The 15,815-nt window shown below is 35.6% G+C and overlaps 1 protein-coding gene across 2 annotated transcripts in view; it reads right to left on the bottom strand.

The window, feature by feature from the left end:
- Positions 1 to 15,815, bottom strand: part of LOC121429445 (trafficking protein particle complex subunit 14-like) — an 80,302-nt gene that overhangs the window by 16,179 nt on the left and 48,308 nt on the right. For both annotated transcript variants that reach the window (XM_041626447.1, XM_041626448.1), the window contains one exon: positions 2,629 to 2,759. In XM_041626447.1, coding sequence (XP_041482381.1) covers positions 2,629 to 2,759 — 131 coding nt within the window. The remainder of the gene's footprint in view (positions 1 to 2,628; positions 2,760 to 15,815) is intronic.

Genomic DNA, 15,815 nt, shown 5'->3' with positions numbered 1-15,815 from the left:
CTTTTGGGGGCTACTTTTTGCATTTCAGGGGCTCTTTTCAAATGCTACGTTTTGGTATTTTGAGGAATACCTGTTCACTTATTAAATGAATTATTACTTATTGTTTACAGGCCTGTGAGTGGGGTTTCAAAAAAATAGCGGAAAAATCTGAAAATTTACCTTATCGCCTAGCCGCTGCATTTGCCCATCATGATTCACGGTGTATTCTAGACCAAAAGCTTCAGTCTCTGTATTTTGGTTGTTCCGCTGAACTGCGTTGGCTCACTCACCAATACATAGACTGGAGAGCTTGGAGGCCCGTACGTACAGACAACGTATTTTAGCAGTAACGTTAGATCTAACAGTGGAAACCCGATTTTCCGATCGTTTTTTTGTACATAAAATGTCACATTATGAAAAAGAAATCACATCCATATTCACGAAAAAATGTTCAAAATTAAGAAATATCATACCTTAGACCGCAGTTACCTCTAATTCCTATGAAATAATGATAGAAACATCGTCATCTTCGATCCTTTCGTTGGTCAACGTAAGTTGCCATCTTGGATGACGTCATCATCCTTACAGACGTATTTACCAGTCGCAAAATATCGCGATTTGAGCCGCTGCTTTGCGCTTGTATGCCAACAACGGCAACGGTGCACGGTGTGATCCGCAGCAGTTTCATAGAGTTACATATACTACTGTAGTATACTAAAAATTCGAAACTTCGCGAAGGCAAAAGACAAGGCCCCGTAACGTGTATATATTCACAACACACACATTCTGCTCGCATCCATTAACCTAGAATTGTTTTCCAGCCGTTTTGGATAAAATAGCGGAATTTGACTAAGAAAAAACGGAAAAGGAACACAGGAAAAAAGCGGAAATTGAAATCGGTCTTAAAAATGAAAATAGCGGATTTCCGCTAAATAGCGGAGATTTCACAGGCCTGTGTTTAATATTGCATGATTTTTTAAGTTATTTTTTTCATGCTAAGAATATTGGATGTGGGTGTGTTTGAGTGGGTGTGACTGTGAGTTGAACTTGGATATTAATGAATTCAATATCTAATTTCTACTCCATCTATTCCAGTACAATAACCTGTGCTCGGCCATGTAATAAAGGCCCACATACCCTAACTTTTCCTGAAGTTCTTGGAAATGCAGATCTCCAAGAAAATTGCATTTCTCTATGGGGGAGTCTAAATTTTGGTGAGAATGAACTCATTAATAACTTCAATAGACATGACAATGAAGAAATAATCAAACTTTATTGGCAGTTTTGAATAATATACCCGAAATGTAGACTCTGTCTGAAACAGAAAATCACTATCATTGAGGCCTTTACAGAGCGAATTGTCCCACAGAGATCTGGCAGAGAGACAGAGCTCAGACTGGCTAACTAGTACAAGCGCGCCAATGCGTACATGCATGAGCCTCCCGCCGGCCTTGTAAAATAGATTGAGCTTTGTTTGATGATTTATTGTCTGATATTTACCTCATCCCCTAGAAAAATAAACAAATGATTTTTAAGTTATAATTAGCAAATAAGATAAGTTATTTTGGATGTTACTTGGCCGTTTTAAATTAAGCAAAGCCGAATGACAACTCATCATCAATGCGAGGTTACTAGACTCTGGGATTTATTTCCTGTGTAATTCGAATTATTTTATCACAGAATTGTGTGTTGCTTTGATATTTTTTTCATACCATGTGTACCGGTATGGAAAAACGTGGTACAGAAAAAAAAAATGCAACTTCGGAATTTGAAACTGCACTCCTCGCTATTTCCAAGGCTTGTTCATGATTTTGAGTGCGGAAGAGCGGAGCTCGAGCATATGGCGCTCTAGGGCCACTGAGTTGTTATTGCTCGGCAATCATTTCGGGGGCGACATTAAGATTTTATGTCGCCCCCCTCCACCGTGTATTTTTTTCACTGGGATTTATGTATGTGGAATACTAATGAATGCTTTGCAAGAGTCCAGCTTAATAAAGGCAACTATATCCTTTGTGAAGGTCAGTACTCTGATTATTTCTCCAGTAGTTGGGTAGTGTATGTTGTCCTTTCCTGAACCTGTGTTCATAAGGCTTTATGAGATATTGGATTCTAGATACAAAATCTCGTCCCTAAGGAGTGTTTCCATGATCTTACAAACAACACTGGTAAAACTAATAGGTTGATAGATCTCTGCACCATTCTTCAGTCCCTTCTTGTGAATGGGTACAATAGGAAAACACCATGGATTTGATCAGTAGTAATTGGAGTGGTGGAAATATCTGCAAAAAAATATGGATACCGTTTCCCCTTGAGTACCTGAACATCACCTGTGAACATGTTTATCAATTTAAAGGGAAGTTCACTCTGACAAAAAGTTTGTTATGAAAATACAAAATAATAAAAGAATATTGGCAAAGTTGAAGGAAAATCCATCAAAGATAGAGGAAGTTATTAGAATTTGAAGTTTTTAATTTGTGACATCATATACAATCAGGGGATATATACATTGCATGGCTCTTTTATCCTTGAATACCAGAATTATTCGACTTATTAGGGCCAATATTTTATCTGCTATTGTGGTATTGGAATACTTCTGGTATTCCATTCTGCGCCATCCAATATAATATAAATAACATGAAAAAAACCTACTTCTTGAACACCAGCTTTCAAAGCTTGAAAGGTGATAGGCACTTTAATGGTTGATCCTTTCTTTGAAGGTCCTAGCTGCTTAGTTGGTTCTTGGCAAACTATTCTATCTGCTATTCTACTCTCGCTGTCACCTGTAGTATTAAAGAAAAAAGTTTTTATCAATACATCATAATGAGTTGTATGCAAGAGCAGAAATAAACTGATACCTAAAGAAACCAATATTAATGTATAATACGTGACTCAAACCAGGGGCAGCACTATGGGGGTTGGTGGGGGGGGGGGGGGCAGAAAAAAAATAGGGAGAAAGGAAGGGTATAAAATATAGATATCTTGACTGTGTAGCTCAATTAACCTGTAGGGGAAGGTGGGGGTAAGATGAGCCATTTTTCCTTTTGATTAATAATCTTGTAGAAATAAGTCCCTTGTCTTAAAATGTAATTTTCCGGAAACATTTTTACCTACATGTACCTGTATAATATTCTACCCCTACACTGAAAGTCATTGTCACCTTTGAAAAAAAGGATGTCAAATGGCTAAACTTGCCTCACCCATGGGGTAAGTTTTGAGCCGCCTTCTGGGGAAAAAAGTTGAGCCACAAAAACTATGTACAAATGGTATGGGACAAGAACCAACCTGACAATTTTCTAGTCTTTTCACTTGCAAATTCTCAATAAATACTAACATTCTCTAAAAGTAGTAAAACAACTGTTTTGTGACTTTGGTCTTTTCTGCCTGCACATAAATGGCTTTTTGATTTTTCCTTTAATACATACAGAGTGTCCCATAAAAAATGAAACCGAGATTTAGCGATGATTTATCATAACTTAATCATACATGTAAATACAATAGACAATTTACCTACCAATGTAAAGCTTAGAATCTCCTCTTTCATCTGAAATTACTTAGATTATTCCTTATTCACGCATGGGTGAGCAAAAACAATACGAAGGATATCAAAAACTCATGTGGCGGGTGGGTATCTGAATTTCAAAAGAAAACCACATGCCTAAAAGTTCAATATCTGCTATTTTATTTGATACCTTTATCACAGAAAATGGTTAAGAAGTAAGAGTGTTATGTTTGCTCGAACCAATGCTTGTATTTACATGTAATTAAATGAGTTTTCACCAGTTTCCACAGAAGCTATCGCGAGGTTAACAAAACAGAGTGTCTATTGGGTCTGAATGCTAGTCTGTTTGCCAAATTTTGTTCCCACATTATCTCAAAATCAGGCCTGGCACATTTCTTGATTTTCATGTCATGTATGGATATTATTCTGGAATCGCGAAACGAAACTTTTCAAGGTCATCAAATCGTGATGACGTCATCTAGGCGCCATTTTGTAAAATTAAATTATTGATCATATCATCGCAACTAATCATCATAAATCATTCATATTTGCATCATATCAAGTTCAGAGGACAGGTCATCAGGACAAGTCAACAGAGGTCATACAAAGGTCACGACGCGCACGTACGCGCGAGTCAAAATTTTAAAATTCCCCAAATCAATCGTAGTCAAATTTGGGTACGTTTCAGGCCATTTTGAGCATGTCAAAAATTTGCGCGCGCACAGGTATGCGTGCGCGTTTTTGCTCCTACCATCGTTATGCATCTTCGAGTCGTCATTTATTTTATGTCTGTCCACTGTCCATTATCTTCTGATTAATTCGATACCTCATTCAGCCTCTTACGACCAATAATACGCAAATGCGCGTCCATTCAAATTTGCATTAAACGCGCGTGCAAACTCGCAAAATAAGTCATAAGTGGGCAAAAATATGCCTATATAAAATTCACTGTAGCTCTTCAAGGTGTCCGTTGACCCCAAATTTTTCCTCACTCTTGGATAAATATCTCATCTGGAGATTGCGTAAATACCACAAAATTACGTTAGAAATAAAAATTAGACATTTTCGCAACATACATCAACATATTTTTGCATATTTAACCGTATCTTTGTTATAAGTGGTCAGTTTTTTCTCAAATTTTGATATGATGTAGTCGAAAAAATTCTCTACAAATAACGTGTGAATAATTTTCACTTTTGACCACAGCATCAATGTGTTGTGACCTGTTTAAATTTTTGCCAATTTTTTCTGGGCCTAATTTTTGAGATTTTTTTTAATAAAATGTTTTAATAATCAATTTTACGGTCTTCCTGTAAATTTTAAGCCAACTGGTTTTGCAGTTTTTCATGTAGGACATTTTTCGTAGTTTTTCCGGAACTTTTTAAGAGGTAATTTTAACATTGTAAAACATCATTTATGTATTTTCTTAGTAAACGCTACAATATTGAAACGCTATTGTGTTGAAAAATTTAATTCCGGACATTTTGTGGAATTTTCCAGATTTTTTTTATTTGGTTATGCAATTTACTTAAATACACATTTTTCCAAAAATCTGCGGGAAAATTGCCTGGATTTGAATCGTTCACCTGACTTTTTTCAGTAAAATCATCAAGAAAGAATTTTCAAGCAAATGTTAAAGTCATACACAATTAATAAATGGATATTGAAAATTCTTGACGGAAAATATAATGTGAAATGTTTAGGAATTTGCAGAAATTTTGCAAACATTCCCCCCCCAAAAAATCTACTTAATTCTTTTATCAAATACATCCTTAATGAGTTTTGAAGTGAATGCTGTGAAACTGTAGCATTGTGAAATTTCTCATTAAAAATAATTCAAATTTAGCAGAAGTTTTGAATAAAAATATTTAAGACATTTTAGTTTTCAAAAAGTATCACCTATGAATTTTCAAGCATTCTGTGAAACTGATACCCACTGACATTGTGAAAATTCTTGCTTGAAATCTTTAAAGAAAAATTGCTGACAGAATAGAGAATTTTAACAAGTGGAATGCCTCTGGCCGTCTCACCTGCATCACGCGGTTCAATATAGCAGCAGTGATGACTTTGAATACTACTCTAACTCGCACAAGATGTTCAGTGATACATGGTTACTCTTATGTCCACTTTTTATGAACTACCCCAATAAACTTACAGAGATATGATGGTTATTCAACAAAAAAACCCAACATGGCCAAAGTTCATTGACCTTACATGACCTCTGACCTTGATCATGAGACCTGAAACTTGAACAGGATGTTCAGTGATACTTGATTACTCTTATGTACAAGTTTCATGAATCAGATCCATAAACTGTCAAAGTTATGATGGCAATTCAACAGATAACCCTGATTCGGCCAAAGTTCATTGACCCTAAATGACCTTTGACCTTAATCATGAGACCTGAAACTTGCACAAAATTTTCAGTGATGCTTGATTACTATTATGTCCAAGTTTCATGAATCAGATCCATAAACTTTCAAAGTTATGATGGGAACTCAACAGATATCCCCAATTCGGCCAAAGTTCATTGACCCTAAATGGCCTTTGACCTTGGTCATGTGACGTGAAACTCATGCAGGATGTTCAGTGATACTTGATTAAACTTATGTCCCAGTTTCATGAACTAGGTCCATATATTTTCTAAGTTATGATGACATTTCAAAAACTTAACCTCAGGTTAAGATTTCGATGTTGATTCCTCCAACATGGTCTAAGTTCATTGACCCTAAATGACCTTTGACCTTGGTCATGTGACATGAAACTCTGACAGGATGTTCAGTAATACTTGATTGACCTTATGGCCAAGTTTTATTAACTAGGTCCATATACTTTCTAATTTATGACGTCATTTCAAAAACTTAACCTCAGGTTAAGATTTGATGTTGACGCCGCCACCACCGTCGGAAAAGCGGCGCCTATAGTCTCACTTTGCTTCGCAGGTGAGACAAAAATTACGATGACAATTCCACAAATACCCCCAAAATACCAAAGTTTGTTGACCCTAAATGACCTTTGACCTCAGTCATATGACCTGAAACTAGCACAGGATGTCCAAAGATACTTGATTGCTCTCATGTCCAAGTTTCATGAACTAGATCCATAAAATTTGAAAGTTTTGATGACAATTCCTCAAATTACCCCAACATTGACCATAAATGACCTTTGACCCTGGTCGTGTGACCTGACACTCAGACACGATGTTCAGTGATACTTGATTACTCTAATGTCCAAGTTTAATGAATCAGATCCATAAACTTTCAAAGTTATGATGGCAATTCAACAGATAACCCTGATTCGGCCAAAGTTCATTGACCCTAAATGACCTTTGACCTTAATCATGAGACCTGAAACTTGCACAAAATTTTCAGTGATGCTTGATTACTATTATGTCCAAGTTTCATGAATCAGATCCATAAACTTTCAAAGTTATGATGGGAACTCAACAGATATCCCTAATTCGGCCAAAGTTCATTGACCCTAAATGACCTTTGACCTTGGTCATGTAACGTGAAACTCATGCAGGATGTTCAGTGATACTTGATTAACCTTATGTCCAAGTTTCATGAACAAGGTCCATATAGTTTCAACGTTATGATGACATTTCAAAAACTTTACCTTGGTTAAGATTTCAATGTTAACGACGCCACCGTCGCCGTCGGAAAGCGGCGCCTATAGTCTCGCTCTGCTATGCAGGCGAGACAAAAATGGACATACATGTAAGCTCATTTAAAATCCACCGAGGAGATATGATTTTGGTGTCCACACTATGGTTTCATGGTTAGAATAATACGTTTGGACTGGTTACATTGATATGCAGTTGTCCCGTTTGCCTAAAAATCTAAGAGGATTTTCAAAAAAGGCATCTATATCGACTCATATCACACAATACTGGTCGAGTTCGACAATTCTACATGTACAGTGTATCTGTAAGAAATAATGTTGGTGTCTAAATTGTGGTAGGAAAGGTCATTAATTTGGACAAGTACCAATGATGGTTAGTATCCACTTTGTCTAAAAATCAATGATGGATTCTAAAATTAAAACTTAAAATCAGAATAAAAACTTGGATTTTAAGGCAAAATGGATAACTGCATATCATGGTAACCAGTCCCAAAGTATTTTTTTGACCCTGGAAACCGTAGTGTAGACATCAAAATAATATCCTCAAGGTGAATTTGTAAAGTTCTATATTCACTTTTAAGTAGAAACAGCCATTTAAGACCCCAATTTTTAAAGCCATTCGCTTTTTGGACATATCTGACACCTGACTGTCCTTTACTTAACCCTCTTAACTCTAGTGTAGACAGCAAAATCATACCTTCAAGGTGTATTTCTAATAAACTATGTACTTTTAAGTAACAGCCAATTTACACCCCATTTTTTTGAAGTCATCTTAGATTTTAAACATGCAGCCATTTGACTGGTCTTGTATAAAACTTACCCAAGACTATTACCTGACCCTTTAAACCATGGTTTAGACGCCAAACTCATATTCCCTGGACAGATATTTATTAACCTTCGTCCTTTCATAAGTAACAGACAGTTTTTTACTCCATTTTTGGAAGCCATATTGTAATTTTGAACATGCTATACCACTGACTGTCATTGTAACTTGTCCTAGATTATAACTTGACCCTTGAAACCATAGTTTAGACACCAAAATCATATCTCACATGCAGATTTAAAATGAGCTATGCCACTTTTAGCATCAGCAGCCATTTTAGATTCAATTTTTGAAAGCCATATTGGATTTTTGGTCATACCAGACCACTGACTGTTAATAAAATTGTCCTAATGCATATTTTGACCCTTAAACCAGTGGTTTAGATACCAAAATTGCATCTCCCAGGCCGATATGACATACATGTAAGCTATGTCTGTTTAAAGTAACAGCAGTCAATTTAGAATAAATTTTTGGAAGCCAAATTTAATAGATTTTATGACAAACCAGGCCACTGACTGTCCTTGTCGCTTGTCCCAATATATTAATTGATCCTTAAAACCAGTGGTTTAGAGTTTAGACACCAAAATTAGATCTCCCATGCCGATATGAAATGAGCTATGCCCACTTTAAGTACATGTATTAGCAGCCATTCCAGAGTCATTTTTTGGAAATCCATCGCAGACATTTGCACATACATGCACCAGACCACTGACTATCCTTGTAACGTATCCCAATGTATTATTTGACCAATTTAACCATGGTATAGACACAAAAGTTCTTTTTCTGGATATTGAGCAAACTATGTCAGTATTTTTAAAGGCCATCTTGGATTTTTTTAACATACTGGACCACTGACTGTCCTTGTAACTTGTCGAAATGTCTATTTTACCATTGAAATCATGGTCTAGACACCACAATCATTATGTCCCATGACCATTTTAATTATCCACAGCCATTCTAAACTCCATTTTTGGACACCATCTTGGCTTTTTGGACACACCAGGGGCCTGTTGCATAAAACTTTTTACCTGAGAAAACTGATATTTTTTACCAGAGTTTTTGCCCTGTGTTAAAGTCAATGGCAGAAATCAGACTAACCTTAGTTTTCATTTTTTACCGGAGTTTTCTCAGGTAAAAAGTTTTATGCAACAGGCTGCAGACCACTGGCTGTACTTGTAACCTTTTCCATTGTACTTCTTCACCCTTAAAACCATTGGATATAAACAAAAATTAAACTTAAATGAATTGTGGATTTTCGGTCTACTGCAGCCATTTTAGGCGCCATCTTGGATTTTCCAGGTACACTTCAGGGCTTATAATTCACTATAGGATGTATCAACAATTTTTGTACCCTCATAGACCATGGAATAACTATGGACCAAAATCTAGGGTGGATGTTTCAGTTGTATCCATTTTCAGTGAGTGGTGGCAATCTTGGATGCCATCTTGAAAATAACCATTTTCCCGGATGCGGATTTTGGTATATTTTTTTATGTTTTTCCCGAGATCAAACAGAACCAAAAAAAAAAAAAATGTTGAAAAATCCCTTGTTGCAATTTGTTACGGGTAAGGGTATTTTTGGTTGTATATTGACCCGTCTACTACTACTGTCTGAACTTGATGTAATACTCCCATCCACACATATAATATGCATCCATCATGTATAAGACTATGTTATATTATATTTTTTCTCATGTTTCTTAGTTTTGATGATGATCCTTAAATGTCATAATTTAAAGCAATAGACTTTTGAATTTGTAAAAGACTATGAGTGAGGATCCATACCTGGACTAAATGTATTGTTCATGTGCCCTTATATTCAGATGCATGTGGGCAAAAAGCACTTAGCTATTTCACACTTTTTTTTACCTTTTTACTAAAATTTGTACTTTTCCCTATGAAAAATTATTTTTTTGCTTCAACTTTGAACAATCTGGCAGAGTTAGGGATTATGCAATGGGTCACCAACATATGGCACCACACAATGTCTGACTCGTTCATTATAGACCTAGGGTTGGTGGCTCAATATACCCCTAGGCTAAACTTAACCCCCCATCCCCTACTATAACACAGTCCAGGCTAGATGACACATAAACTTTTTTTTTTATACATATATATCAAATATTTTTTCTATGGTTTCTTGTCAATTACTTGCATTTTAGAGCTCACTTTGGTGAAAATTAGTATTCCCCATTCATACTGTACATAAGAGAGTATACAGGGGTTTAATCAAGAAAATATCAAGAAAATAAATAATTTGTCAAAAATCATTTTTTCAGAGAGTACTTCACTCCTTGAACATAGTGATTGTGCAGGCAATAATTTTATGATTTTCATGGGCAATTTGCATATTTTAGCAGATGCCAATTGGGGAAAATGCTCAACATTTGACAAGTCGCCTCATTCAGATTTGTAACCTGCACCCTCAAAATGACAAGAAACTATAAAAAATATTGTATTTGAAAAAAAAAACCCACAAGGTAAGTCCATCATCTATGACGCCTATCCTGGACTACATACTGTACAATCAACAGATGTCACCTAGGTTTTCTAGCCCCCCCCCCCCCCAAAAAAAATCAAACATCCTGCCAACCACATGGTTCAAGCTGCTACCTGATTTCTATATGACGGGAAATTGTATTGTATTGCATGAAACAAAGCCCCCATCATTTCAAAGTGGACATACATGTACATGCATGGAATGGCAAAAATGTTTGAAAATATTTTGTTTGATTCCATAACAATGCTTAAAATATTCAATTTTCAAGATAACGTCAGTGTCTCCCTGCCCATCCCCAGCAAAGTGAATTACTGTACCACCACGGTCAATGATAGTCATTCAAGAACATGTACATGTATGACTAAATTTTAACAGAAACAAGATGCACAAAAAAGTTAAATGAGTCCACGTTGTGATAAAAACTACAATAACATGCAATGAGTCATGGTCCTGTGTTTTGAGGTACCTACATGTACACACTATTGATAGTCAAGTATCAGGGTTCCCAGCTTTAAAAAAAAACAAATTCCATGATTTTTCCCTGAAAATTATTCAAACCCAGTCCCAGTTTTGCATGTTTTATGAGTTGTTACAGTGAATTTCATGTACATGTACATGCATTTTCAGTATAAAAACAATAGTATAGAACTAATTAGTAGCACCATAAACCAGTCACTCAATGATTATGCAACAAAATATAACAGAGTCTGACTGACTACTGTGCCTTCGACTTTTGAGCTAATAAAATATTTCTGATTTTTCCCTCATTTGAGGCATTTTCCCCTGATTTGAGGTATTAAAAAAAATCATATTCCCTGACTGGAAAAAAGTGAAATAATTTTCCTTGATTTCCCTGATGGGCTGAGAATCCTGTGTATGTGTACATGTACAACTGAGAGATATCTTGTTCCTTTTTCAAGTTTTCTTAGTCTTGAAGTTAAACAATACATGCACTGTAATGGTAATAGAATGTAAATGAAACCTTGCAACCAAAAAAAAAATCTATAGTCTCAAAAGTTTCAAGTACTGTGTAGCATGTAATGTACTACGAAGGTCTCAATTTCTACTCCATAGGCTTTCACATCCTACTAACCCACTATCCAATTTAATACATGGATGGAGACAAGCAGATTTACACCTTAGAAAAGGGACCCTAGGCCATGAAGAATACAGAACCATGCTTCCTCTATTCATATACATGTACTACATGTACATGTATAAAATACTAACAAATCAGAATGCTTGAAACTGTTAATAACCAAATCTAGCATGCACAATTTCCATTGAATCTTCCACGGTCAATTTTCATTTGCTAAATGTTAAGACACAAAGTGTAATTTTACATAACAAGAAAAATAATCTTGATCACTACAGAACATGCAGCTGTGCTGAGCTCCCGGTGGGGTCACTCAATATGACTTGGGGACCGCATGACCGTTACCAAAATCGCGGGAAAAGGGGTCAATTTCACGGAACGTCCGCGGACAGAACACTCCTCGAAGTAGTGAAAATAGGGGTGCTCTCCGTCCTCGATCTGATGGAAATGGGGGTCAGGAAAAAGGGGAGAACGATCACGGGAAGTAAAATCCGTCGCCGAGTCACCAGCCGCAGACTGCGCGCTCATCATGCTCTGTATCTTTATGTGGACAACTCTACATTTATTTTTACAAAGAATTGTACTTTTTGTATTTTTCATGAAAAATAAAGTTCTTTTGGATTATTGTATCAGTATGACATGGCTCTTGGTCATCTATAAGGACTGAGCACTCTGACGCCTGTGTTGCAATTTCCTCTAATGATGAGGAAAGGGTATAAATTCCCTGTCCTTGAAATATGGTAAATAGGGGTAAGTTTTCGAAATGGACAAAAAGTGTCCTTACAATATTATAATTAGGGGTGTTTCAAGGTACCATTTTACCGCAATTTTGTCCTTGTTTTGCGTGAAAATAGGGGGGTAGATTTCACAAAATGTCCTTGAAATTGACTGCAATAGGGGGTTACTTGCATTTGTGGTAACGGTCATATGCGTCCCCCTCTGCGGGTGAGTGACCCCACCGGGGCTGAGCTACCAACATACTTCTCCATGCATAATTTTATAAAATTGTAGTATGGCTGAATTACATTGCATGCTTCATTTAAGCCTTCAATTTTTATTTTGCCAATTTGATATTAAAGGCATGTTAATGTATAATAATAAAAACAATAATTTTATGTTTTAATCAATATGATGTGAATTACATACTGTAACACAGAATAGACATTCACTAATGAAACAAAATTGTATTTTGAAATTCATTATATAGTTTAAAAGAAAACTTATGTTGGTGAAAACCATGCAATGTCATGCACTGTCATGAAGGGAACAAATAAGAAAAAATCCCTGAGAAATAAAACAACACTATAACAGAGAAATGAAGTAGGGAATATCAACACAGGAAAAGAAAAACAAAAATTAACTAAATTCTGGACTGGATAATGATAATATACATGTAGGTTTTCCCGTCCAATTTCATCAGAGTTGCAATTAAATTAATGAAAGGACGTTCACATTCGAAACATTTCGTCCATCCTCTACACACATAGTTCATTTCATTCATTTAGCATTCAATTCCGTTCTATATCATTCCTTTGAATTTTGTAGAAATTCAATTCACAGAAACTCGTTCAAATTAATGGCCCTAAGGTGTCATTTAATTTCGCGACGACTAACTGATCGTTTGATTTCGCCTGAAACACCATTTTCAATTTCATTTATCGGCACACATATTTGCACTTTAAACTTCCAAATTCAGATAACGTTTCTGTATTCATTTTTTTTCAAACTTTACCCTTTATTTCTATCTTTTGCGGATCTTTTCAGTTAGAATAATTTTATTCCAAATATGTTTGATAAAGACGTAATTCATGTAACACTTATAGGATATGGTTGTAAATGCTTATTCTTTTAGTGATTGATGAGTGGGTGCAGGGGCGGATCCAGGATTTCCCAAAAGGGGGGCACATTTTCCGGAGGAATTTGACGAGTAAAAAAAAAGGTTTTTAACCAAAGAATAAGGGTATTTCGTCCACGAAAAAAAAAAATTAATTGTGCCTCTAAAGGGGGGGGGGCACCAGTCGGCTGTGCCCCCCCCCCTGGATCCGCCATTGAGTGGGTCGATGACCTAGTATGCCAATGGTAGGTATTTTTTCTTCATCATCTTGTTTTTTTTTATTTTACATAATTGTATATAATTTAAATCGTCTTGGGGAAGGGATGGGAATCATGGTATTGACCACAGTCTATAGTTATGAAAGTGGAACAAAAACGAGATGTTGTTCCGATGATGGTCTGTCAGATGTAAAATTTCTAACATCCAATTTAGGGGTAAAACCCATTTCCATAATTATTCAAAAGAAGTACAAAAAACAACAACGAAAAACACTGTCCATATCTTGTAAGTGATTGCATATTAATGATTTTGAATTCCTAAACGTTCGCAAGGAAGGTACCGGTGCGAATTTGAAAACACTACTCAGCTATTTTAATTTGAACGTTCTTTACAAATTTATGTTTGAATGAAATAACTATGAAATCGCGTGCCAGTAGAATTGAATTAAATTAAGTATTTGGCTATTTAAATGCTGATCTCATAGGTCATTCAAATTAGTTATTCAAATTATTACATCATTAAATCGGTTGAAATTTTGACGAAATTGGACGGGAAAACCTATAATATGTCCAATTGCATAGCACAGGTACTACATGTACATGTGTATATGGGCATTTTCAGGGTAACCGACGTTACATGGCATAATTTTACACACCTTTCATTGTATGATTATCTCTAAAACAACAAATGATGGGAGTTTGCTTTTAAGCATACGATCAGTGATACTAATGATTACTCTCAAGTTCAAGTTTCATGTACGAAATCTGTATACCTTTCTTAAAGTTTTGTTGACATTTCAAAAACTTAACTTTGGGTTAAGATTTTGATGAAGATTCCCTCAACATGGTCTATGAAGTTCATTGACTCTACATGTATATGAACTTTGGCCTTGGTTATGTTACCTACATGTAAAACTTGGGGAAGATGTCCAGTAATACTTGATTAAACTTATGTCCATGATTCATAAACTTGACCTACATGATTTCAAAGTCATGATAACATTTCAAAAACTTAACCTTGGTTATCAATGATTGTTAAACTACTACGGGTATATGATTATATTTAAAAAAATTGACCTCGTTTAAGATTTCAATGTTGACGATGCTGGCGTCTACATGTGCAGTGTACAGTCTCACTTAGACTGCAAAATCCTCTGTTTCTGACGATTTTTGAAAAATGACATTTTCTGTTTTCAGTCCTCCTCCTTCACAGACTGAAGACTACCATGGGACTCATAGTCATAATATTGGACATTTGCCCAATGCTTAACTACAGCAACTATAGGGAAAACAGTTAGCTACCTCACCCTTATTGATTTCACTTAAATTACATGTACTAGATGGCATGAATGTGAATAAACATTTTACAGTATACTCCATACTTGGACCTCTCCTATTCCTAGTGTATATAAATGATATTTCACATGTTTTTACAAATCTACAATATGTCTTGTTTGCTGACAACACAACCTACTGTATGTTGATGAAAACCTGGATAACATCTTCTGTCATTTTAACCCGAATTCCCTGAAGTACTTAATTGGCTTCGTTTCAATAAATTATCGCTTGATATCATTAGGACCTATTATATAGTATTTCACAGTAAAAAAAACCAATTATTGATAACCCAAATCATAACATTAGTAAACAATACTATCTTAGAAAACGAATGTCTTACATGGAACCCCCAGTTTGAAAATCTTAAACTTAATGTATCATGCAGGCTTGGCATCATGTCTAAGCTTAAATTCTACCTTCCCTCTATAAGGCAATGATTTTATTACATAATTCTTTTATCCTGTCTTCAGTGTCTTATGGTGTCATTGTCTGGGGAAATTGTTACTCCAAATTTACATGTATAGATAAGTTGTTCAAATTACAAAAGAGAGCTATAAGATTGTGTACAGGATCTCACTATCTAGCCCACACCGACCCAATCTTTAATTTAAAGAGCTGGGACGATTAAAAGTTGCTGATATGAACATCATTCAGACTGCACTTTTATGTTTAGATTGAAGAATAAGATATTGCTTTCCAAATTTGATTCAAAGTTTTCATGTTATTGTCAAATTCATTCATATAACACAAGCTCGGAAAATTACCATTTAATAAATCCCAAAATGTTAACATCTAAATCAATAAACAACAGGGGTCCCGATGTATGGCACTCACTTCCCAGTGAGATCAAACAATCTTCATTCTTATCGACATTTAAAAGGAAATTAAATAACAAGGTTCTAGC

This window comes from Lytechinus variegatus, chromosome 16 (assembly GCF_018143015.1).
Source record: "Lytechinus variegatus isolate NC3 chromosome 16, Lvar_3.0, whole genome shotgun sequence".
NCBI lineage: Eukaryota > Metazoa > Echinodermata > Echinoidea > Temnopleuroida > Toxopneustidae > Lytechinus > Lytechinus variegatus.
This window is presented reverse-complemented; position numbering and strand designations above follow the sequence as displayed.